At 40.7% G+C, this 27,960-nt stretch overlaps 1 protein-coding gene across 1 annotated transcript in view; it reads left to right on the top strand.

Annotated features, from left to right (window-relative positions):
* The first annotated feature begins 6,707 nt into the window (after positions 1 to 6,707).
* Positions 6,708 to 27,960, top strand: part of LOC120017809 (inactive phospholipase D5-like) — a 76,804-nt gene continuing 55,551 nt past the window's right edge. The window contains exon 1 of the mRNA XM_038960779.1: positions 6,708 to 6,833. Coding sequence (XP_038816707.1) covers positions 6,708 to 6,833 — 126 coding nt within the window. The remainder of the gene's footprint in view (positions 6,834 to 27,960) is intronic.

A 27,960-nucleotide genomic window follows, 5' to 3' on the forward strand; every position in this document is an offset into this window, starting at 1 on the left:
CAATTTATCCAGTCACACAAGCGTACTAGAGAGGGAAGTGTGTGTGTGTGTGTGTGTATGTATGTGCATGAGTGCATGCGAGACCGAAAGACAGAGCGAGACAGAGAGCAAGAGAGATAAAGATGGCAATATAAACATTTCAAACGCACTAATGCAATATTAAATGGTTAGAGACATCCTGTTTGTAATTGTATAATCCATAGAGGTGGATAGAGGGCCCTTCTATGACAGCATGAGAAGTGCCATTGAGGGCTTCCTCCATTTTAAAGTAGTCAATTTCTTCTTCTTCTACTGTACTTCTATTAGTTGGTAAATAAACTGAAAAGGTGCATACTGCCACCTGGAGTGTGTTGTCAGAACATGGATAAAGCAAGGGTGGTAATTTGCTGCCATCTGCAGTTATGGAATGTTTGCTCAGGAGTATAATTAATTGGCTTATCCATCCTGATAATCTGGATGAAATTATATGATCTTTGCTTAACCTATAGAATCCCCCACCCAGTTTTATGTATGCAGCATTAGAATGTAACAGGTGGGACCTTTTAGATGTCTATCACTATGGAGAAGTACCTGATAGGATTATATCAAGTACCTGCTGTCCCTTTAAAAAGGAAACTGCAATCAGCCATTTTGAGGAGACTACCATGTGAAATGTCTGGTTGGGGCTCAATGAAATGTTTGATGAATGTCAGAATGTGTCCTTTATGGTAAGCTATTTCAAATGAGTAATATTATTGAACATGTTTGTTTAATAATATAAACGGTTTGATAACCATCTTGTACATGTACTATTTTTCATATTAAATAATTGTTTATTGATGATTACAGTTAATATTTGTAAAGCCATTATGTAATAAATTATGAAATGACTTTCTTATTTGATGGCAAATTAATTTGGATGAATAGAATCAGTCGAGATAATATATTAAACTGTATGTATATTAGGTGTGGCCCTTTGATATAGCATGGATGTTTGCATGACCAGTCTAGGATTTATAATCCACTGCAAGTTATTCTGAAATTGAACTTTTTTCTAAAATATTGTACTGTGAATATATTTCAAGATCAACTGACAGAATTCAAAACCAGTTTCTTCAGTGCTGAGCTTATGAGCAACACAAACATCCACTAGGTGGCCACAAAAGACAGGGGATCCAATAGATAGCCATGCACAACATACAGTGATTATTTGGAAAGCCAGGAGTTGCTGCTGACCTGAACATGAAAAACACAAAACCCTGATTGCAAAGGTATAACATAAGCCGTGTTCACACTGCATTTAGCCCAGGGCTAAGAGCCTCTTTAGCACTCGGCTACGGGAGCTTTTAGGTCGGGACTAAGAGGGTGTTCACACTTGCACATTCTAAACTGGGCTAGCACCAACCTTAGTCCAGGGCTAGCTCGCCTGTTCTGGAGCAGGGTTAGCACCGACTTTGAGGCTAGCCATTTAGATGTTACCTAATTCGAACATTCTACTCCAGAAAAGTGGCAGTTGGTTTCTGTTAGCCCTGCTTGTGTGAACACAGGCTAAGCTAGCCCAGGGACAGTGTTAGCCTGGGGGTAAGAACAACACAGTGTGAGGCCTATTGTGTACCAAACCTGCTTCCCCTACTTATACACATTTTTGCTTATTAGCCTATCTCACCGAGCAGAGAAAAAGCCCAATCAACTAATTGACTCAGCCCAGGGACAGTTTTTGCAGTGATTAAACCGAGCCGCTAGCATGAAAAGGAGAGCCTTCCTACACACACTTCATGGTGTGCTCTGTGACAGCTATGCAGTCTGTATTATGGCCTGATTCAAGCTGTCCCCTGGGTCTCAGCAGCTCTCATTAGAGGTTCTGTGAGAACTTTACTTGGCACCTGAGACATGCCCTATTAAAACACATACAGTAATTGGCCATCTTAATCACCAGTACAGTACTGCCATGGAACCATATAGGCTACTGTAGGATAAAAGTTGGAACGTTGCATAGATATACGAATCGCAGGCAACACGAGTACACGCTATGAGTATCTTTTGACACTGACAGCCATTTTCTATTGTATTTCTCTTCAAAGGAACATGTGGTGTGTGGGTGGTGTTGCCAAGGTGACCATGTCCAAAATGTAGGACCATGACATACTTCAAGACAGGGTAAGTACAATAATAATTTCACTCTTTTGGCACAGGGTGTCTAAGAGGAACCCAGTTAATTAAGTATCAGAGGCTTTAGTTTTATTTCCTAGATAGTCAAAGCTGAACAGTATATCCCCAGTGGACATTAAAGGCATGCAGTAGCCTACATCCCAGGGCCCAGTGGACTATAGGAGGGAGAAGCACAGAAAACTCACTCCAGCACTGAATCACATTCATTATTCATTGTGCTAAACCCAAACTGTCATCTTCCAACACTCGAGCCAAATCCACAGAGGACACTTAAGTGCATAGAATGGGAAAATAAAGTATGTGAAGCCTCAAAGGGGCATGAATAAATGTCTGACCATCCCTCGAAGGCAAACCCCCAAAATGGTAGCAAACAAAAAGGTATATTCACTTCCAATGCCATGGAAAAGACAACCTTAACATCAACCCAATTTACTATAAAACTTAACTCTCTCCCTATTATCCTTAGAGGACAAGAGGCAGTTAAACATTTCTGCCAGCCTGCAAAGCACAATGACAATGAACCTTGTTTAATTCAGGGTTAGCCAGATATGGGACACAATGTTAAACAACTAATTAATCCCAAAACAAAAAGACTGGTAGTTGATAAAAAGCTGCAATGCATTGGCTGCAGAGAGAAGACGCAGAGGAGAGATGGAGGTAAGGTCCTTTTGATCATGTTTTGGAAAGTTTTTTGGGGATATCGATTTTGGCTGAGGCATGTGCTGAGTAATCATTGGAGGCCATGCATACGATATTGCTTAATTAAATCACTGCAGGTCAAGTGTTTTCTTAGCCCGAACAATATAATGGCATGTTCTACACATTCAATTTGAAGCAGTCGACAGACTCAACGAATGACCAAAGTTTATCCTCAATTTCATGCACAGTGAATAATAATGAATCCGGTTTGTACAGAGATTGTCACAAAGGCAATTAATTTTCGGTCCCAATTCCAGGGACTGAGGACAAATGCCATAGGTTTTATATTAAATGGGAATGAAAAACAATAAATACTGAATGTTCGCAGAATATGATGGTAGGGGATTAATACATGGTGCACGCACTATGAAAGACAATACAACACAATAGCAGTCTAACCTCTGGATTTAGCAGAACTATATTCAACCTACGAATCACTGTTTTACCTTATCACCGATAGCAGCTTTAGATAGATACTTGCTGTCGCTGATTTTCTTGATTCTATCAGGATGGACTGCATTAGTTAAGGCTGGTTTAATTAATCTCTTGTCTATTTGGCTGCATCCTGCAAGTGCACGGCTCAAAAGGCCTTTAAGGCTTTTTTTCATGGTGTCAGTTGATAATACTTTGTTAGACTTTGTTGTGCCTAATCCTTTGATGCTGAGAAAGTATTCAATTGAAGCGCAGCATATTTATCTATATTTCAAGACTTTGAAGTTGTAACGTCATTTAAAGCGGCACAGTATGCATTTCTGTTCAATAAACAAATATATACTGTATTTATATATTTGACCTTTATTTAAATCCAGTGGCATTATTCATTCGTGGGTTTTAAATACGTATTTTTGTAAACCATACGAGGCTATATTTGTTTACCGTAGCTCCCGTTGACGTGTTTACTAAGTCATTTCATGGCTCATTTAAATATCGCTGGGTAAAATTGGACAAGGTGCAACCTAATCTGCCGCCGCTGGTAATGGCATCCACATAATGTCCTAATTTGCTAACTGTTTTTAATGTCATATCCCACACATTCTCCTTTATGTGTGCAGGGGGAAAACAACTTTGGAAGCAAGTAAAATATTTGTCGTATGCCAACATTAGTTTGATAATTAATTGCCACATAGTAAAATTGCAGTGATCCCAAGTATTTTAAATGATAATTTTCAAGTATGTGTAGCATACACTGTAAAACAATCCTGCTGTTTATACAGGCAATTTACTGGCAGATAGTTATCTGTAAATTATTGGAAAAAAGTACAGTATGTTACCATATATTCCAAAGGAATTTTGGTTTAACAGTATTTATGGTAACATACTGTACCTTTTTTTATAGTAATTTAAAGGTTACTGGCTGCCAGTAAATTACTGTAAAAACAACAGAATTTGTTTTACAGTTTAGCTATCTTCTTAATCTAGGCTAATGTCAGATCAAAATCAATTGTATTTTAGTCTCTGAACCAGAGCCAGGTGGGCCCAGTGGTAGTTATAATGTTGGCCAGAGTTCAGTATGCTGGATGGACTCCTGATGCTTCTCTGATAGGCTCTTCTGGTAGAGAATGTGATTGGAATATAATGGGATTGACGGCAACCTTTAACAAGAACCAGGAGGGCACAACACCTGCCTCTCCTTGCAAAGATACAAACATGACTCAGCTTCATTTGATGTTGTTCTTTTGGACCGAGTGGCGCAGCGGTCTAAGGCACTGCACCGCAGTGCTAGAGCCGTGACTACAGACCCGGGTTCGATCCCGGGCTGTATCACAACCGGCTGTGATCGGGAGTACCATAGGGCGGCGCACAATTGTCCCAGCGTCGTCCGGGGTGAAGGGAGGCTTGGCCGGAGTAGGCCGTCATTGTAAATAAGAATTTGTTCTTAACGGACTTGCCTAGTTAAATAAAATAATGCAGTGCAGTGCAGATATTGATAGAGTAACGTGGGAAACGTCATAGTCATAATGTAAATGGTTGTCTGAAAGGTTAAGATAATCGGGTAATTAAGAATCAGACATTTGCTATTGATCCTAAATAAAATGATACACCTCAATCGATCCTTTGTGATGTACATGTAGCGTAATAGTTCTGTGCATTTGGGAGAGCTCAATCTATATCTCCAAACTTATTGCTCAATTTTAGCACACATGTGGATGATCCAAGCCTTTATGAACAATTGCTACCAAAAGTAAAGCAGCTAGACACAGCTGTCATTAATGGGCTGGTTGAGTGATGTCCTTTAACCTGTCTTTTGTACTAAGTAATATCTCCAAACTATGTGACACCTACCGAAACTATAAAAATGGTGAAAGTCCAGCTGAATTATTCACCTACTGTGGGTCCCAACAAATGAAAGGGTAGTGTAGGTGAAAATAGTCCACTGTTATCTCTATTCATCAGGAAGTTATTCCAGGAAGTTATAATTATTCGTCTTAAGTATATACTGTCTATACATACCACGTATTTAAATACTGGATTCTGACACATTCTCACTCTGTATCTACTCTTGATTGTTATTTCTTGTTTAGATTTTTGATTATTTGTGTATTTGTATTGTATATGCGAGACATTCTACTGCCCTGTTGGAGCTGGTAACATAAGCATTTCTCTGCACCTGCTATAACACCTGCAAATCTGTGTACGCGACCAATAAACTTTAATTTGATTTTATGTCAAGGCAGACTTTCATGCTACAATGAGTCCTAATTAAGGAGCTCTGACTGTTCCTCTGGAAAAGGAGGTTGAGGTAATTAGACTTCAAGCTCTGTTGCCTGTGTGACTTGTGATGGGCGGAGGTGAGCAGAGGTAACTGCGGATCATACATATTGGTGTGTGTGTGCGCGCATGTATGCAGGAATTTATGTATGCGTGTGTATATCTTTGTGTCAGTGAATGCTCCCTCTGATGACCAAGGATATCCCTGCTTGAGATGGAGAGTGGTGGAGGTAAAGACCAAGTGGTGGAGGTAAAGACAGAGAGGAGAGTGGTGGCGACAGAGAAATAGAAAGACCGAGAAACAGACATGAGGGGGAGATGGAGAGAGAGCCTCCTACCTCTGCCAGTAAAGCCTAGTCTCATAGACTAGGCGTAGCATAGTAAATCTAAATCCGGGACACTCAAATTAGTATGATACAGTATGGTTACATAAACCAGATGGTTACTTAAGGCAAAAACAAAAATAGGGTGGATGGGTAGGTGTATAACGCAAACGTCTAGCAACCCAAAGGTTGAGAGTTCAAATCTTATCACGGACAATTTTAGCTAATCAGCAGTTTTTCAACTATACTTACTACTTTTTAGCTACTTTGAAACAACTTAGCATGTTAGCTAACCCTTCCCTAACCTTAACCCTTTAACCTAACTCCTAAACTTAAACCTAACCTTAACCCTAACCCCTAGCCTAGCTAACGTTAGCCAGCTACCTAACAGTAGCCACCTAGCTAGAATCCATAACATATCATACGTTTTGTGAATTTGTAACATATTGAACGTTTTGCAGATTCGTAACATATAATACTAATTGTAATACGTAATATCATACAAAACAGGTGATGGACATCCACAAATGAATATATATACAGTATATACCAAACTAAACATATCATACTAAATGGAGTGTCAGATTTACATACAGAATAATACTAAATGCTCTGAGACCAGGTTGGCCAGCACCGACGGCAGTGTTGTTGACTCTACTGGGGTCTGATCCTGACGGGGGTCTCTTCTTCTTCCGTCACGCTGCATCAGCAACACAACACATGGGATCCCTGAGTCATACAGCTAGGGTGGAGCCCCACTCCAGGGGGCTGAGCAGAGGGCTTCTCCAGCCCAACCTGCCATGAGCCAAGCTGCTGTCAGGGGACTTTATGGAGCTCCAGCTGAAAGGGGGTGGTCCCCCAGTGGTCCCCGCTAATACCATATACAGAACCGTCCAGCAGCAGGATTACTCTGCAGGCGTCTGGCTCCGCAGGAAAGAGAAAAAACTTGAACATGTAAGCCAAGGGATCATTGTCTAATAAGTTGCTGTAACTGTGAAATCTATAGATTTCTCATGGCTGTTCTATATCTGTTTGCAAGTTGTTGTCTATTATGTATTTTTATCTGGTTGTTTCTATACTTGAGTGTTTTGTGTTAGCATTTCCAGTGGTTATTTGTTATATATTGCCTGCTGAATGATCTTATCTGCTCTAGTAGCGACTTCATTTTCTGACGTAAATTATACAGTTGAACGTTATTGCTGTAGACTGGTGTTGTGTTATTAATTACTCTTTACAGTGTAGAAGTTAGGGTCCAGAAGTCTATTGGATAAGCTGCTGCAACCACTGAATGTTTTGCGACAAGGGAAGGTACGCTAAAGTCAGACTGTACTGTATGTAAATTCTCCCTGTGCTCAGTTGATGCTCTTAGTGGATTGAGCCTAATGTAGATGAGTTTATTGAGGATAGAGAGGAAAGATGTTCTCCTCGTAGCCGTACTATGAACCAAAACTGATTTATCTGTAAGTAATGCTTCAAAGTGCTCTTCTTATTGAAGGAGGTCAATATGAGTCCGACAAAGAAAAGCTCGTTTCTTGGCTTGCTTCCAGTCAGTGTGTCTTAAAAGGTTTCTATTTATATTATATCAAGGCATCTATAAAAATGCAAATGTGCCTGTAGATATGGTCCAGTGAATTTTTACCCTAGTGTCTAGCCTGCGGCCGGCAGTTTGAACTGGAAATGATGCGTTGAATATTTGATGGTTCAAAGGGATTGGGCCGTGTTTATATGTGATGCTTTCCAAGCCCAGCTGTCTGCTCTCACTGCTTACGAAAAGAGGAGGAGAGGAGAGAGTCTGCATCTTCAGCCTCTTCAAAACCTGCAGCACTCCTCCTGGCTGCCTGTCTTGTCACAGCACCCAGTTAGTCAGCTCTTACCCCTCCCTCCAAAACCAATTTAATGGTTTGATGAAGCCGTGTCCTTTCTGAGTTTCACTCTTTTTCTACAGAGAAAGTTGTAGAAACAGTAAAGTATGTCTTGAGCAATAAAGTATGCCGTTTTACTGAATTCGGAACAGGGCAATAGAAGAGCTAATTTCCGACAACAAAACAACACTTGAGATGATGTATTCTGTAACACCTTGCTTTGGTGAAACTTGAGTCTTCGAGGGATAAAGTAAACAGATCTGTAGTCATGAACCGTCACTCATCTTAAATCAACTGTGAAAGGTGGGAATGGGGTGTAATCTTTGTTTTGCTAGGAGAACTCGGAAACTCATAAACAGCGAGCGCCAAGAGGCTTGGGGAAATTGCTCGGGAGAGTCGTGCTGTGGCATGAAGCAGTAGAGGTGCTATGCTTGCTGTTGACATAAAGCAGTGAAGATTGTAAATGGCGTGGTGTTAATGTAGATGTTCTTCTCTATCAGTATCCCCTGGACTCAGTGGACTGTGTGGGTGAACCCCTGCTGAACCCATCATATCACACCACATAGTGAGAGTTTATTTTGCACTGAGATGAGGAGTTATCTGTATGAGTTAGGACCAATGATGTCTATAAACCCTGGATTGATCATGCTGGGTTTAAAGCCACAGGTTGACACTCCTCCATAGGAATGAATGGAATTCAAAGGTCAAATAGGGAGTGCTTGTATTTGTCCTGTTTCACAAATGTACAAGTGTGTAACCTGTTCAAGTGTGTGGTGTGAAATAGCATTTTTTTTTTTGCATATCCCGCACACCCTGAGACACCCTCTGAGAGTGAGGTCACAGCATGGGATTAGCCATTATTGATGTGGCCCTGAAGCAATTAGGGTAAAGTGCCTTGCTTCAGGGCAGATCAACAGATTTTTCACCTTGTCAGCTCAGGGATTCAAACTAGCAAATTTTTGGTTACTGGCCCAACACTCTAACCGCTAGGCTACCTGCCACCCTCAGTATTTCAATTACATGTTTCAAGGACAAAATTACATGTATTTAAGTATTTTTGTTGTTGTTGTGTGGACAGTAACATTAATAATAGAAACATTTAATTTTAAGGATTTCTTTTATTTTTTATGCTTAGTTCACATAATATAATTTTCAAAGTATGCATTAAGGTGTCTAATAGAAAAACATGTGGAAAAAACAAATGTAGATATTAATAAATGCATTTTATATAGCTTCCAAAATGTTTTTTACAACGATGGGGGGGTGTCAAGATGGAGGTGTGGTGGCTTCAACACAGCACCCCCTGTCAGTCATCTAGTGTGTGTGTGTGTGTGTATATATATATATATATATATCATTGGTTAGGAATTCCAGGAGAAGCAGGTTCTGTTTTTCCTTTACTGGATAGTTCCCTGCTGTCTCCAATATCAGAATATCACATCTCTCGCTCTCTCTTGCACCTGCTGTCTCGACTTCTGAATGCTCAGCTATGAAAAGCCAACTCACATTTACTCCTGAGGTGTTGAACTGTTGCACCCTCTATAACCACTGTGGTTATTTGACCCTGCTGGTCATCTATGAACATTTGAATGTCTTGAAGAACGATCTGGTCCTAATGGCCATGTACTCTTACAATCTCCACGCGGCACAGCCAGTAGAGGACTGGCCACACCTCGGTGCTTGGTTCCTCTCTTCCTAGGTTCCTGCATTTTCCAGGGAGTTTTTCCTAGCCAGTGTGCTTCCAAATCTGCATTGCTTGCTCTATGGGGTTTTTCGTCTGGGTGTCGGTATCTTTTATCCGTAAACTGCAAGATGGACCGCGTTCTCTTTTCATCAATTTTTACCTTCGTGGCTGATAAACACGCCCCGTTAAAGCGACTTGGGGTAAAAAATCGAACTAATCCTTGGTTCTCCTGTGATTTGAAAATCCTTTTTCAGCAAAAGAATCAAGCATGGGCCTTGGCGAGGAAAACTGGTGAAACAGCTGATTGGCTGCTTTTTAGGCAATTGAGAAATAAATGGACCGGAGGAATAAAAAAGGCAAAATCTAGGTATTTTTTGATGCTATGACAAAGTCTGCTGTTGATCCCGCTAAATTCTGGAAAACTCAACTCACTTAAACGAGGAAACTCCTTGACTTCCCTGCCGAAGCAAATTACATCGAAATCTGGGATCATCAGTGACCGAACTGAAATTTGTGATGTTTTTAATAAGCATTTTATTTCTGCTGGTTTTCTTTTTGAAAGAAAAAATGGCCAACATGATCCTGACCGGTCTATTGTTTCAGTCCCTCGGCCTTCAGCTGATGTGGAAAACAGTAAGCCGGTTTTTAATTTTCAAAAAGTCACAGAAGATGAGGTCTTATCTGCACTATCTGCTATAGATTCTAAGAAATTATTAGGCGCTGACAATCTGGATCCATATTTACTCAAGTGTGCGGAACCTATTATTGCTGGTGTAGTGACGCATATTTTTAATCAAACATTTGTCGTAGGAAAGATTCCTAAATCTTGGAAAACAGCTTTTGTTTTACCACTCCTGAAGGGAGGTGATGGTAGTGAATTGGATAATGATCGGCCCATCTCTAAGCTCTCCTGTTTGGCTAAAATTCTAGAGTCACTGGTGAATAGGAAACTACAATCTTTTTTAACTGTTAACAATACTCTTTCTAGTAATCAATCTGGCTTTAGACCTAAACACAGTACTATTACGACCACTGTACGTGTTGTAAATTATATTACTAATGCCCTAGATAATAGAAAGTACTGTGCCGCCTTGTTCATATTTATCTAAAGCTTTTGACACTGTAGACCATGCAATACTTTTGGGTAAGCTGTCGTCAATAGGACTGGGACTGGATGCCTGTCGTTGGTTTCATGACTATCTAAAGGATAGAAGTCAGGCTGTTAGAGTCGACGGCATCTAGTCAGAGCCATTGGAGTTGGTTAAAGGGGTCCCACAAGGTTCTATACTTGGTCCATTACTGTTCACTCTCTACATAAACAATATCGGTGATGAGATAAGAAAGTGTCAAATTCATTTATATGCTGATGACACTGTCATGTACTCTATCGCTTCAACAGCTGACCAAGCATTATCACTATTGGAGACAGATTTTAAGATATTACAAGGGTCTTTTATACAGCTGAAACTTGTTTTAAATGCAAAGAAAACACATTTTATGATTTTTAATAGGTTCAAAAAGTTGGTTGAAAATACACTTGCACTTACGAGCTTAGATGGTTCTCGAATTAATCAGGTCTCTGCATATAAATACTTAGGGATATGGTTGGATGATTAACTGTCTTTTAAAATGCATATTGACGAACTTTGTAAACGGCTAAAAATCAAGCCAGGCTTCCTCTATAGAAACAGGACATGCTTGTCCTCTACAAATAGAAGACAAATTGTGCAAGCTACTTTTATGTCTGTTATAGATTATGGGGATATTATTTACATGCATGCTACGGCATCAACACTTAAATCGCTGGATGCTACTTATGTGCACTTAGGTTTATTACGGGTGCTAGCTACAGAACTCACCACTGTGTTTTATATCAAAATGTGGGTTGGACTTCGCTGTCTGTGAGACGAGAACAACATGCTCTCGTGTTTGTCTATAAAGCACTTCTGAATAAATCACCTTCTTATTTATCATCACTCATCAACATTATAATTCCTAAAACCAGGTCTCAAGCAGGGATTACACTTGAGGCCCATGCGATTTCCACAGATTTGGGTATGGCTGCCTTTTCCTGTTACGCTCCTTGCCTATGGAATAGCCTGCAGACTAAACTTAAACTTGAGACTCTTGTCCCCCTTGCCCATTTTAAATATTTATTGGAGCATTTTTATTTTTTGTATTGCTTGTAACTGTTTCGGGTAATGCAAGTTCTTGTGCTGTTAGTAGAATAACCTATGTGTAAATGAAATCTGTTGCTGTATTTAAAAAAAAAAAATGTTTTATCTGTGATCGTTTTGTTTGTCTTGTTTAGTTTTTTAATTATTGTACCTAAACTGTATGTGTAAACATGTATACGCAGGGCCCAGCTGTAAAAGAGACCTTGGTCTCAGTCTGTGTTCCTTGTTGAAATAAAGGTAGAATAATAGCAGTGTGCTGCTTCGTCTATATAGCTTTGACTAAAGGCAGAAATAATCATTCTTATAACAAATCTAGTGTTTGATATGTCAAATTATATTGGGTATGACCTCTAGCTAAACTCCCCTGGTCAATGTTCATATGAAGGAATTTGAGAATGCCAAGTCTCAAATAAAACATCCTTCAACATCAGTAGCATCTGTCCCCTCCTGTCAGGAAGTTTCCACTAGTAGAACACAGCTGGGCAAATTGTCTCACTCCCATGTCAGATGAGTGATGTATACTCCAGTTACCTATGGAGATGAGGAGTTATCTGTTGTGAGTTAGGACTCCTAGAAGAAACCGGTTCATTTATTATTTTTTGGTCTCCAGAATCGCATCAGAGAAGTCTACTTCAAAGTTGAATTGAACAGAGAAAATTGTATTTCAAAGTGTGTAGCTGTGAGCTGCTTTGTTTATACAGATTTGACTGGTGGCAGGAATAATCATTCTCAATTCGTGTTCGATGTGTCGAATTACAGAAAGAGTAGCCTAGCTGTTGCATTAGTAACGGCTAATTGGGGATCTAAACAAATAAATCAGTAGCCTGTTTTGTTTCTTGGAAAACAGACTAGCAGCTAGGTGAATGGTATCATGGGTGAGGCATTCTCTAGTTTAATAAGAAGCAGAGCTGTATGTGAGCAGTGTTTGATCTAAAGATGTAAGACACATTGCCTTAGTTATAGTGCCTTTGAACTTTGCAGGTTGAGTGTATTGATGCAAGAGAACCTTTCTACTATGGCAAATGGTAGTCAGCCTCCCAACAGGGTGCAGAGTGTCCGGAGCGGTTTTCTTCTTAGGGAGAGATTGAAAAACCCCTAGCTGTGACAGGAAAACTAATCGAATCAACTGCCAGGTCTGACAGGCTGCCTTCTCGCCCGTTTCCTCAATGTCTGTTAGAGTTAAAGATAAGGGACAGTTAAGGCACAACCTTGTCTCTGCTGGTACCACACTCACCCCACATTCAATCCCCCAACTATCAGAGTGTTAGTTATGACCTGAAATGACAAGAACCATTATGTCAACTTGTAGACTTGCCAATTAAGCTTTTACTTCCAAACTTTCTCCTCTACCAAGGGTATGAGTGAAACTGTTGTTTCGTTATCATCATAGTTTAATTCAAACATAAAAAATGTCTTCAATAAATGTAAGGTTTATTAGATGTTTTATGCATTGTGATTGAGTTTTTCTTACATCTGAACTGACAGTAGCAAGAAAATCCCAATGTACTGTACAGACACATTAAACCATCAGCCTGGGGAACATGCCAGGAGCTACATCAGGGAGATGAAAGAGAAATGAGGATAAAGTTTTAGTTTAGCTTGGCAAGCATTGGTTTTGATATTTCAGAGCAAGAATAGACCATGACAACACTACAGAACCTTATTGTCCAGTGTTTGTCTACAGTCGTGTCCAAAAGTTTTGAGAATGACACAAATATTAATTTCCACAAAGTTTGCTGCTTCAGTGTCTTTAGATATTTTTGTCAGATGTTACTATGGAATACTGAAGTATAATTACAAGCATTTCATAAGTGTCAAAGCCGTTTATTGACAATTACATGAAGTTGATGCAAAGAGTCAATATTTGCAGTGTTGACCCTTCTTTTTCAAGACCTCTGCAATCTGCCTTGGCATGCTGTCAATTAACTTCTGGGCCACATCCTGACTGATGGCAGCCCATTCTTGCATAATCAATGCTTGGAGTTTGTCAGAATTTGTGGGGTTTTGTTTGTCCACCTGCCTCTTGAGGATTGACCATAAATTCTCAATGGGATTAAGGTCTGGGGATTTTCCTGGCCATGGGCTCAAAATATTGATGTTTTGTTCCCCGAGCCACTTAGATATCACTTTTGTCTTATGGCAAGGTGCTCCATCATGCTGGAAAAGGCATTGTTCGTCACCAAACTGTTCCTGGATGGTTGGGAGAAGTTGCTCTCGGAGGATGTGTTGGTACCATTCTTTATTCATGGCTGTGTTCTTAGGAAAAATTGTGAGTGAGCCCACTCCCTTGGCTGAGAAGCAACCCCACACATGAATGGTCTCAGGATGCTTTACTGTTGGCATGACACAGGACTGATGGTAGCGCTCACCTTGTCTCCTCCGGACAAGCTTTTTTCTGGATGCCCTAAACAATCGGAAAGGGGATTCATCAGAGAAAATGACTTTAACCCAGTCCTCAGCAGTCCAATCCCTGTACCTTTTGCAGAATATCAGTCTGTCCCTGATGTTTTTTCTGGAGAGATGTGGCTTCTTTGCTGCCCTTCCTGACACCAGGCCATCCTCAAAGTCTTCGCCTCACTGTGCGTGCAGATGCACTCACACCTGCCTGCTGCCATTCCTGAGCAAGCTCTGTACTGGTGGTGCCCCGATTCCGCAGCTGAATCAACTTTAGGAGACGGTCCTGGCGCTTGCTGGACTTTCTTGGGTGCCCTGAAGCCTTCTTCACAACAATTGAACCGCTCTCCTTGAAGTTCTTGATGATCCGATAAATGGTTGATTTACGTGCAATCTTACTGGCAGCAATATCCTTGCCTGTGAAGCCCTTTTTGTGCAAAGCAATGATGACGGCATGTGTTTCCTTGCAGGTAACCATGATTGAATGAGGAAGAACAATGATTCCAAGCACCACCCTCCTTTTGAAGCGTCCAGTCTGTTATTCAAACTCAATCAGCATGACAGAGTGATCTCCAGCCTTGTCCTCGTCAACATTCACACCTGTGTTAACGAGAGAATCACAGACATGATGTCAGCTGGTCCTTTTGTGGCAGGGCTGAAATGCAGTGGAAATGTTTTTGGGGGATTCAGTTCATTTGCACGGCAAAGAGGGACTTTGCAATTCATCTGATCACTCTTCATAATATTCTGGAGTATATGCAAATTGCCATCATACAAACTGAGGCAGCAGACTTTGTGAAAATTAATATTTGTGTCATTCTCAAAACATTTGGCCACGACTGTATGTGGCACATTGGCTACTATAGCCACAGATACAGCAGAGGGTGCTATCGTCAAGCCTAAAAGAAGAGCTAAGGGCCTCAATGTTATGGTCTAACGGAAGTGATGCTGGCGGCTTTGAGCTTTAATTTACATGGTACCATAACAATTTGTGAGAATCTACATACAGTGCAGTCGGAAAGTATTCCGACCCCTTTACTTGTTCCACATTTTGTTACTTTACAGACTTATTTTAAAATGGATTACATAGTTGTTTTCCCTCGTCACGCTACACACAATACCCCATAATGACAAAGCAAAAACTGGTTTAAAAGTTATTTTGCAAATGTATAAAAAATTTAAAACTATGACATTTACATAAGTATTCAAACACTTTACTCAGTACTTTGTTGAAGCACCTTTGGCAGTGATTACAGCCTCGAATCTTCTTAGGTATGACTCTACAAGCTTAGCACACCTGTAATTAGGGAGTTTCTCCTATTCTTCTTTGCAGATCCTCTCAAGCTCTGTCAAGTTGGAAGGGGAGTGTTGCTGCACAGCTATTTTCAGGTCTCTCCAGAGATGTTCGATCGGGTTCATGTACTGGCTATTTTTACTCTTTTTACTCCACCCCAGGACATTCAGAGACTTGTCCCGAAGCCGCTCCTGCGTTGTCTTGGCTGTGTGCTTAAGGTCGTTATCCTGTTGGAAGGTGAACCTTTGCCACAGTCTGAGGTCCTAAGTGCTCTGGAGCAAGTTTTCAGGATTTCTCTGTACTTTTCTCCATTCATCTATGCCTCGATCCTGACTAGTCTCCCAGTCCCTGCCGCTAAACAACATCCCCATAGCATGATGCTGCCACCACCATGCTTCACCGACTGGATGGTGCCAGGTTTCTTCCAGACGCGACACTTGGCATTCAGGCCAAAGAGTTCAATCTTGGTTTTGTCAGACCAGAGCATCTTGTTTTTCATGGTCTGAGAGCCTTTAGGTGCCTTTTGGCAAACTACAAGCGGGCTGTCATGTGCCTTTTACTGAGTAGCGGCTTCCGTCTGGCCACTCTACCATAAAGGCCTGATTGTTAGAGTACTGCAGATATGGTTGCCCTTCTGGAAGGTTCTCCCATCTCCACAGAGGAACTTTAGAGCTCCGTCAGAGTGACCATCGGGTTCTTGGTCACCTCCCTGACCAAGGCACTTCTCACCCGATTGCTCAGTTTGGCTGGGTAGCCAGCTCTAGGAAGAGTCTTGGTGGTTCCAAACTTCTTTCATTTAAGAATGATGGAGGCCACTGTGTTCTTGGGGACCTTCAATGCTGCAGAAATGTTTTGGCACCCTTCCCCAGATCTGTGCCTCGACACAATCCTGTCTCAGAGATCTACGGACAATTCCTTCGACCTCATGGCTTGGTTTTTACTCTGACACGTGCTGTCAACTGTGGGACCTTTATAAAGACGTGTGTACCTTTCCAAATCATGTCCAATCAATTAAATGGTATTTCTGTTTCTTTTTTTTTATACATTTGTAGAATCTTAAACCTGTTTTCACTTTGTCATTATGGGGTATTGTTTGTTGATTGCTGAGGATTTTTTTTTTTTTACCATTTTAGAATAAGGCTGTAAAGTAGCTAAATGTGGAAAAAGCCAAAGGGTCTGAATACTTTCCGAAGGCCCTGTATACATAGCTACCTCAATTACCTTGTACCCCTGCACATCGACTCGGTACTGGTACTCCCTGTATATAGCCATGCTATTTTTACTCGTTATTCTTTAGTCACTGTGTATTTATCCTCGTGTATTACATTTTGTTTGGTTGAATTTTGCATATTTAAGTCTGCAATGTTGAAAAATGACCCGTAAGTAAGCATTTCACTGTTAGTCTACACCTGTTTTGCAACGAAGCATGTGACAAATACAATTTTATTTGACACGCACATAAACACTTTCTGTAATGATGTGCCAGTGGCGGCAGGTAGCTTAGCAGTTAATGTTCGGCCAGTAACCAAACGGTCATTGGTTGGAATGCCAGAGGTGATTCTATTATGACTTTCCTTTAGCAGCACTTATACTTTCCAGTTGTTCAACAAAACAATGACGTTCCAGTAGTGGGAGAGGCATGCATCTGCATCGAGATAATGACACGGGTTCGCTTGTGGTTTTCTACGTGCGCACGTGTGTGTACGTGCTCATTAGACAGGGCAGCTGGGCCATGTTGACTTAGTGTACTATAAGTAGATGTACAGTATACTTTAGTCTACTGTAATTCTACTGTAAGGTATACTTAGTATACTGTACTATAAAGTATACTTAGTCTATTGCTCATCTACTTAGTCTACTTAGTATAATGCTTAGCCTACTGTAAATTGGCCTACTTAGCCTACTGTAAAGAGTCGTTGTGATAAGAGGAATTTTTGCTCTCCATTTTATGCACATACAGTATGTTTTTTGGGACTTGTAAGATGCATCACTATTATCATGAAAAACAATAAGTAAAACTACAGTAGATTTCAAAATCTATTGAACAGCTATTTTGAATGAAATCAATAGGAATAGTAAGCTATCCTGATAGCCAACTTCTATGGTATGTCAGGTTAATACAGAAGGTTGTTGTATATTCTCCATATGCATCATCTCAACTGTCAGGTCTGACCCGGTAAACCATTATAGGGTACCCCGCTTCAGTAACGGTTCAGCCGCAACCCTCAAGACCTGCTCAAGCACCAGACATTTCCAAATCGCAGACACACACAAGTACTTGACCCTGTAGATTTATTTTTATTTTTTTTATTTTTCAATAATTATTTATTACAAAAGACACAAGGAAGGGGTAACATTAAAGTAATAGAACATGAAGGACAAACAATACAGCATCAAGACACTATCAAACATGTATCAGTCTTTCCGCAACAGAGCCATCCTTATGTGTGCATGATGGTGATATAAAATATATGTCATAGTTTCCTTTTTCTGGATCACCATCTTGTGAAACCCGATTCATCCAAGATCCCCCCACAGTTCCCCAATAGCTGTCCCTCAACCATTCGAGACCTTTCCCACAGCCCCCCCCCCTCTCCGAAGAAGAAAAATACAATTAATTCCTTTCCCCACCCCCAAGAACCCCCCCAATGCACCAACAACCAAGAGAAGAACTAAAGAAAAAAAGGAAAAGACAGAAGAAAACAGCAAACAACAATGCAAAACATTTTTTTACAATAATACATTTAAAACAAAGGACATCAAGGACAACTGAAATCATAACAGCAATGCCAACTGTATATGTTTGTGTGCATGTCTGGCACTATTACATGTATGTGTGTGTTCTTGTATGTGTTTATTTGAATGAGAGTGTGTGTATATGCATGTGAACGAACACCTGCACGGCATCAGCCTCGGGCAAACCGGCATTAGTTGTAAAAACACTACCACTTAGTGTCATTCAAATGTACGTTTATTATGTTTTATTTAGACTTTTTTTCCCTTTATCTTTTGACCATCATTCTCTCTCTCACACAGTGTCTCCAATTCCACATACCAACCCTCAGCTTCCCTCAGCTCATCCCATCTATCTCTGCTGGCCACCCACTTCGTGTTTCTACTCAACACATATCTTTCAACTATGCTATGATATTTAACGTACAATTTCAATCTATCTAATCGAATAGAATCTATAGATTGCGTGTTGAAGATAAATACTTTTACTAAGAGTATTAGTAATTGACTGACCCGGTCTCTCCAGATCTCCTATCAATACTATTTCTAGGGTCAATTTTAGATCAATGCTATGCATTTTCAGCCATTCCTGAACCTGAGACCAGAAACAGGCTACCTGAGGGCAATACCAAAATAAATGGTCTATTGATTCTGTATCCTCACAACAAAATCTGCAGAGCTTCGATGATTTTATGCCCCAAATATTCAACATTTTGTTGGTCGCAAGAATCCAATATAATAATTTTAGCTGAAAAGCACGAAGTCTTGAATCTTGCATTGTTTTATATATCAACTCATACACCCTGTACCATGGAATCGGTACATCAAAAATCTCTTCCCAACTATTTTGCAATCTGTATGGCACAGTTGTCAACATCCTGGTCAAATGAAACTGGTATACTTTCCTATTTATGCTATTTTTATTCCTCCCTGTAGACTTATCTAACGTCTATGTCAGACACATTCGCCTAATATACCCAATTTACTCAAATCCCCTCTGCACTTAAGGCATTGAACTTCCATGTGTATTATGCATAACTGTAGATAGTTCCCCATTGTTTTTCGTAATAGCATTGTTAATCATAGCTTTCTGAAATCTGCATTTGTACTGCCGGCTAAGTGACCATCAGTATTGTTGAAGTGGGGACCATTACTATAATCAGTATTGTTGAAGTGGGGACCATTACTGTTATCAGTATTGTTGAAGTGGGGACCATTACTGTTATCAGTATTGTTGAAGTGGGGACCATTACTATTATCAGTATTGTTGAAGTGGGGACCATTACTGTTATCAGTATTGTTGAAGTGGGGACCATTACTGTTATCAGTATTGTTGAAGTGGTGACCATTACTGTTATCAGTATTGTTGACGTGGTGACCATTAATTTTATCAGTATTGTTGACGTGGTGACCATTACTATTATCAGTATTGTTGACGTGGTGACCATTACTTTTATCAGTATTGTTGAAGTGGGGACCATTACTTTTATCAGTATTGTTGAAGTGGGGACCATTACTTTTATCAGTATTGTTGACGTGGTGACCATTACTTTTATCAGTATTGTTGAAGTGGGGACCATTACTTTTATCAGTATTGTTGACGTGGTGACCATTACTATTATCAGTATTGTTGACGTGGTGACCATTACTTTTATCAGTATTGTTGAAGTGGGGACCATTACTTTTATCAGTATTGTTGAAGTGGGGACCATTACTGTTATCAGTATTGTTGAAGTGGGGACCATTACTGTTATCAGTATTGTTGACGTGGTGACCATTACTTTTATCAGTATTGTTGACGTGGTGACCATTACTTTTATCAGTATTGTTGACGTGGTGACCATTACTTTTATCAGTATTGTTGACGTGGTGACCATTACTATTATCAGTATTGTTGAAGTTACCAGAATATTGTTCTCAACAGCGTCCTGGTCATCTTCTGCTTGGCAAAGTCTAAATGGATAGATACAAAAGTTGATATTGTTTTCTTTATCAGACGTAAATATTTTTGGGTTGTTTTTGTTTCTATACTGTATTGACAGTAGAAAGTGCACTTGGAAGAACATTATTTTATCTCTGATTCTCCCTCTTACTCATTCATAAAGCAATTTAACGACTGGATGTACAAGCTTAGAAAAAAAGCTCCGGTCTAGAACCTAAAAGTGTTCTTCGCCTCTCCCCATAGGCGAACCCTTTTGAAGAACCCTTTTTGGTTCCAGGTAGAACCCTTTCGGTTCCAGGTAGAACCTTTTCCACAGTGTTCTACATAGAACCCAAGAGTTCTACCTGAAACCAAAAAGGGTTATCCTATGGGGACAGCCGAAGAACCAGTTTGGAACCCTTTTCTTCTAAGAGTGTATCTGTAAAGATCTGCTGCTGGATAACACCACCTTAAATCCTGACCAGTGACAGTATTCTCATCGCTTCACTGCAGGACCATTGCTAAAAAAAAATGTCCTTTTTACTTTTATATTTCAGAGATTCATATAGATCATTTTAGGAACATTAGGAGGCACTGAGGGACGGGGAGTGGTATAAGATTAATTGGGGCTGTCAATTGTGTAGTGTCTCAGATCTAATTTAAATCCAAATCTAATGAAATTGTGCAAAGGCAATTGCAACACATATCACTCGTACATTTCTTTCTCCGACATCCCACCATACCTCCACCCCTCCCATTACCATTATATATTTTCACACCCTGAAATATTGTTTCAAATGCATTTTTATGTAAGTGTGATAATTAGACCTCAGTGGAAATACTGTTAGCAGTCATGGTGATGGTTGTTGGGGGGGGAAATAATATCTTCAACATTTGTAGATGGACTTGAAATTTCACAAATGTAAATTCATGTGAACCAGCACTTTTGATTGAATTGTCCTGATATGATAATTGATAGGCTTTTCATGGTCAGCACCATATTTTGACTGGGAGTTTCCAATCTAGCCAGCTGCTGATCTGCTCTGCTGCTGTTCTGCCTTAGTGTGCTATACACTATTTATTACTGACTGCAGTTCTATTCTATTGGTCAGTGCTATCTGATCTGTGTTGTGTTGGACAGTGTACTGTGCATTTCTGGATAATGAAGCACCCAGCTGACTGCAGCAGAGAAGAGGAACAATAGACATTCTATAGGCCCAAGGCCAGGAAAGCCATAACTCAGATCATTGGCTATGAGCAGTGCGGATAAAGGCACACTGTATACTACTACCTGAGAGGGGTAGAGGGAGGGGGGGCTGGCAAGCATATCCCTCCACAGATGACAGCCAGCAGAAACAAAAGCAGATTACTGCACCATCGTGCCTTTGAACTACAATATTATATACAATGTCATATAGCTGTTTAAGAGTATGTGATGAAGCAAAACAAAGCCATGGTTATTACGATGCTTGGTTCCAATCCCAGACATGACAGCTTGAAAAACAAAGAATTAAAACGAACAATGATAGCAGCTGTTTGATCCGATTTTTTTACAGATAAAGCCGCCTCACTACCTCAGAATGTGTTTACCTGGAGAAACTGAACCAAGTAGTTCCTTGAAATGCATCACTCACTCAGTAACGGTCTTCTTCAGGAGGAAAAACATTGTGTTGCAGAAGAAGATTAAGTTATTAGGTTTTGATCCTCTGTATTGAAAAGTTTTCCCCCTTACTTATTTACAAACAGTACCCATCAGACTACAGTTATAAACTTCAGAAAGCAGACAAAAGAGCAGAGGCAGATGTATCGGATAATTCAGCTCAGGTTGTCTGATGAATCAAACACGAACAGAGTCAGAGAAGATGGGCTGTTAGACAGACAGCAGTGGCTAGACAGAAAACGGATTAGACACCTATGGATTTGACCAGACGCTCAAGATGACACCCTCACAGATTATTTACTTCTGTTTGGTGATTGAAGTCGATGGCAGCTTTGACATGTTTATATTTATGGGATACATGTACACTGTACAGTAGATCGTGCCTGTGTTGTAGGAAAACAGTGTGCAGAGACTGCCCTCTATTGGTGGCTGTGTGTTATAACACTGCTGCAGGGAAGGTTGACTCTTCATCATTTTAATTAAGGTGAAAATTAAATCAGACTGTGGAAATACCATGGGTCATACCAAAGAAGTGTGTGTGTATGTGCTTTGCAATATCTTGGTGATTGTAGCTTAATGTTTATTCAGTACACAGTATTGGAGGATTATGTTGCCAACGTGGAATAGACGTTGAATTGATGTCTGTTCCCAGTGGAGTCTTTTCTGACATCTAACACACTGCAGCGTCACTATCACAATGGTATAAATGTAATCGATTGGTTTCCATAATCCTGTAATATTCAAATGCACCTTGGTTTTAAACAGGTTATTCTTTTGTCATCATGGTGGCTTCAAATGTTCATCTATGCAATACATTTCTGTGTAGGTACTTATCCTATTGGTAATATTGTAATCATGTGAAATTTGAAAACATTGCTGTCAGTTCGCCACTTCATGCCACCTATAGTGTTCAATGTCTTTCCTTTGCTGTGGATAACTTGCTTGTAATCTACACATGTGCAGTGTGTGTATAATTCCTAATACCCGCTGAGGATTTATAATTTATCTACTACAGACCTGTCAACTACAATTTCCTTTGGATTCATGTGAGCTAACTAATATTATTCATGCATATGCGTGTATCAATTTATATAGTGTGTCTGTGTCTGACTTTGTGTGAGAACTGAGGAGCTAAAGGAGTTGTGATTTTGCCCAGATGTACCGGTCTGCCTCTGGCTGAGGTTCTCACTCCGTATGGCTTGAACAGAGGGAGGGGAAGATGGCTGGAGTGGATTTGTATTGGATGGAATAGAAGAGGGGGAAGGATCATGAAAGGTAGGAGGGGTGAGGAGAATGGACCATCTATCTTTCCCAATCTCACGATCTGTGTTTACAACTAAAGGGTGGAGAAGTGTGAGGAAGAGATACAGGAGGGAGAGCGAGCGAGTGAGGGAAAGGGAAGGAGAGGGGGAAAATGGAGTGATAAATAGAGAGAGTGTGAGAGAGGGAGAGATTGATAGCATGTCAGGACTCAGTAGCTTCCTGTTTCTACACTCTACATTATACCTTTCATTTGGACCCTGTCCAGCCAACAGGAATAGCAGCGTGTGAGGGGACAGCTTCCCCTGCCCTGTCGGAAACAGGCTCCTGCCCAGAAAACAAACACACACAATTACACACACACACACACACATACACACACACACGTGTGCTGCGGAGAGGACTGTCGACGCAGGGGTGCATCATGAAGGTGAGTTCTACTCACTCAAAGAAAGCCAAATCATTTCAGAGAGGTCAGCAGCTATTGTTTCACTAGGAACGTTGCCAGCTGGCGTGTCATCTTTTAGCTCACATTCATGTGTCAGCTTACGTGGGGTTGTGTTGTTGTAGCTCGCAATGAGACTTTGAAATTTAAAACAGGTGAATGTGTTTTTGGCTGTGAACAGTGTTGTGCTGTGAACAGTGTTGTTCTCTGAGCTTTTGATGCTACAGTATGTACGTACGATATGCTTAGCTGAGAGGTCATTGATCTCAGTGCAAACTGTACATTTGATTTGCTTGCCTTTTAAGTACTTCACAACACCACTGGGTTGTAGTTTTTGATGAAGACATTGAAAATAGGTGAGGGATTTGGGCTCTTCAGTAGTTGGGGGCTGGGATGTATAGTATAACGTTGAGGGGAAGGCAGTGCTGCTGTGGTGCTGGGTTGTTTGCTTGAGGATGAAGTTACACTAAAGAAAGATTGCTGTGAAGGCATATATCACTAAATTGCTGACTAAATTTAGTCATGACATGAAACAGCTCATAGTTTCATGCTAAACAACATTCCCAGATTTCAAATGTTTATAAGGTTGGTGCGTGAAAACTTTAATGAGGATTTGGGGATGCTGTTACTTTCCATATTTGTCAAATGCTTTTGGAATTTGGTGTGGTTCCAGTCATTTTGACATCTGTCATATTGTTGTCACATTGCAGACGACAGCACTGAGATGCTGAGGATGTTTGACCGGGGATACAGGGTTGAAGGGTTTGTGTAGATATTTTTTACAACCTCTTTGAGGGGTGTCACAGCTCACTTAGCAGTAAGGGAAGGTGCAAAGTGCAGCAACTCTCCCTCGCATCGGCCGTCACTCTTTCAGCACTGCTGCACAAAACAAGCTGACAACTGAAGCAGCCAATATGACACGGGCTGACCTGCTATTCTGCCTGTGGGGAAATGAGTGGAGGGGGAGGGGGTTCTCTCTAAATTCCACTCGCAGACAGGATCTCTATGCATAGAGCGTGCCAACGCGCGCGCACACACACACACACACACACACACACACACACACACACACACACACTGAGCTAACAGAACTCATCCAGCAGAAAGCCCATAGGAGAGGGAAGCCAGAATTACTTGGAGTGGTACCCATGGAAACATCACCACTGGCTCACCTCTGCCTCCTCAGGTAGTTCCAAATCAAATCAAATTGTGTTGGTCACATACATGTGTTCAGCAAATGTTATTGCGTGTGTAGTGAAATGATTTCGCTTCTAGTTCTGACAGTGCAGCAGTATCTAACAAGTAATCTAACAATTTCACAACAACTACCTAATACACACAAATCTAAGGAATGGAATAAGAATATATATATATAAATATGTGGATGAGCAATGTCAGAGCGTCATAGGCTAAGATGCAATAGATAGTATAGAATACAGTATATACATACGAGATGAGTAATGCAAGATATGTAAGCGGTATTAAAGTGACTAGTGTTCCATTTATTAAAGGGGCTAATGATTTCAAGCCTGTTTGTAGTCAGTAGCCTCTCTGTGCTAGTGATGGCTATTTAACAATCTGATGGCCTTGAGATCGAAGCTGTTTTTCAGTCTCTCGGTCCCAGCTTTAATGTACCTGTACTGACCTCGCGTTCTGGATGATAGCGGGGTGAACAGGCAGTGGCTCGGATGGTTGTACTTGATGATCTTTATGGCCTTCCTGTGACATCGGGTGGTGTAGGTGTCCTGGAGGGCAGGTAGTTTGCCCCCGGTGATGTGTTGTGCAGACCGCACCACCCTCTGGAGGTGCAGTTGCCGTACCAGGCCGGCAGGATACCAGGATACAGGCCGGCAGGATGCTCTCAATTGTGCATCTGTACAACAATGCAGTTGGTGGGGTCAGTTTATGAGATCAGTTGGCGGGGTCAGTTAAGGATTACATTGTTACTTACGGCTTACAGTCTCTGAGGATATGAGTAAAATCTTAGTCCCACACACTGGCAGACTGTTTGTTTAGCAGGGTTTCCCAAACTCCATCCTGCCCCCCCCCCCCCCCCCCCCCCTTGTTGCACGTATTGTTTTTTGCCCTAGCACTACACAGCTGATTTTAAAATAATCAAAGCTTGATAATGAGTTGGTTATTTGAATCAGCTGTGTAGTGCTAGGGCCTCAGCACTGAGTTTGGGAAACCCTGGTTTATGGCACAAGTGTCACAGTGTTTGTTTTGTGTGTGTGGGAAGCAAACTGAAATTCTAATATTGTTTTCGCAGACCTCATGCTGTGAGACGGTTCCCTGGGCAGTATTCTCTCCTATTGTCTGAATCTTATTTCAGACTCATTCTGCTGACTGGTGTAATATGGAAGCTTTACATAGTATGCCACTCAAAACATTTTTTTTTTTTACATATGTCAACTATTAAAGGAACTTTGATTGCACAAAATAACCTTTTCAAAACCATGACTGCAACATATTAGCCTCTTAAACAATGTCTTACTTTATTGCTTACGTCGCTTCTAACACAAGGGGACGGACCCTACCCCTCCTCTACCCAAGTGCATTAGGTCACACAGTGCTCTGGAGATCATATATCACAAGGATTGAATGAGCGGATGGGCTGACCACGGACCAGTCAGGAGCTCAGAGGTCTCTGTGAGCCTGTAATGGCCAAGCCAGTGCTGCAGGCTGCAGCCTATAGGGGCTCCACGAGGGAGGGACTGGGACGGCAACAGTGCTACCATCCCTGGCTGGACCAATGATACTGCAGCATGGAGAGACGTATCATTGATCGTCCCTTAACTGGACTAAACTAATGGTGCCACTCCAAAAATAATGAGATCTAATAAGTGTGCACTGTCTGATTTATAAAAACATGAATTACTGCATGTCCCTTTTATTAGATTATATGCAAAGTGAAATGGTTTTGAATTGTGTTTGAGATAGCTTGGTTGATGCTTGAAAGTGATTTTATTTGATCAAATATTCTACCTTCTCTCTCCATTCTTCTACGGAATTTCTGATCATCTGGCAGGGCATTTTAACCCATCTTTTTCTCAATTATTGGAAAAATGTAGACATTTTGCAGTTATTCGCAATAATTTCATGTCACACATGCAAACACACTCGCACAAGGACAAAGACGCACGCACGGACACACACACTTTCCACTAATTGGTCTTTGGATCTGAAAAAAAGATCTGAGTTGGGTTGCTTGTCTAAGCACATTCATATAGACACACAAATGGACACGAACATAACACATTTCCCTAATGCAGAATGTGTAAGTTATTTAGCTTGCAGAGTGTGTCCGAGTCTCTTTTAGTATGTGGCTTGGAGCAGTAGTGATGGGAGTTTACGCACCCTGTAAATCAGACAGCAATTCACAGATCAGTCCTGGCAGTGCAATTGTAAACCGTGCCGATTCCACGGTAAAGACGGCTCCTATGGAGAGTGGTGGATAGTGACATGCCCATGGCAACATTATCAGAAAGCACACCATTGATTTCCATTGTTACGTAGACCATACATAACTTAACATTTCTGTGTCACCAGAGGATTTTAGCTTCATGGATAAATTATTAGACTGTATTAGTGATTTAAATACATGGGTACTTATTGTTGGAGCCAAAGCACAGAGAGAGAGAATCTGTCTGGACATTTTAATTCACGGGCAATAAAAATAAAACACCAGGTGAAAAACCTAGGTGTTATTTTAGATTCTGAACTCCATCTCTAATCCCACATTAGGAATGTGACAAATAGCTTTTAAAACCACTTGAGGAACATTGCCAAGGTGTGACCGTTTCTCTCTCGTGCTGATACAGAGAGACTCATCCATGCTTTTATTACAAGCAGGCTTGACTACTGTAATGCTCTCCTGTCTGGTCTACCCAAGAAAGCCATTGGTCAACTGCAAAACATACAGAATGCTGCAGCATGGGTACTGACCAAGACCAGACGGAGAGCACACGTTACAAAGGTTTTAAGGTCTCTGCACTGGCTGCCTGTGAGTTTTAGAATTCATTGTAAGATTCTTCTATTGGTTTTTAAATCAATCCACGATTGTGCACCCCAATACATTTCAGACATGCTTTTAAGGTATGTACCCAGTAGGTTCCTCAGGTCCTCTGGCACTGTCCTTTTAACTATCCCATAGCCTAGGACCAAGAGGCATGGAGAGGCAGTCTTTAGTTATTATGCCCCCAGCCTCTGGAAAAGCCTGCCAGAGAACCTGAGGGGGGCCGAAACTGTGGACCTTTTTCGCTTCACTTTTCCTTAGGGTGATTTTTAATCGTTCAGTTTTTGTTATTCTTTAATTTTCTATTCTCTTATGTTTGTGTTGTAAATATTTAAGTTGTTTTATTTTCATTGTTTATTTGTTTTTTCCTGTGAAACACATTGCGTTCCATGTCTGAAATGTGCTGTATAAATAAAGCTTGATGATTTGAATATAATACTCGACAGATATGCAGAGAGGGCAGAAGTAGGAAGAAGCATTAGAAGAACCGTAGGATATATACTATTTCTACTGTAAATGGAGAACACTGATAGCTTACTGTAGCCGACAAAACTGGTGTTTCTGCACCATCATACAGTAATTTGTTTTATTTCTTTGAAGTGTTCGATGCTTTTATTATATTCTATTCTGACAAAG

This window comes from Salvelinus namaycush, chromosome 22 (genome assembly GCF_016432855.1).
Source record: "Salvelinus namaycush isolate Seneca chromosome 22, SaNama_1.0, whole genome shotgun sequence".
In the NCBI taxonomy this organism is placed as follows: domain Eukaryota; kingdom Metazoa; phylum Chordata; class Actinopteri; order Salmoniformes; family Salmonidae; genus Salvelinus; species Salvelinus namaycush.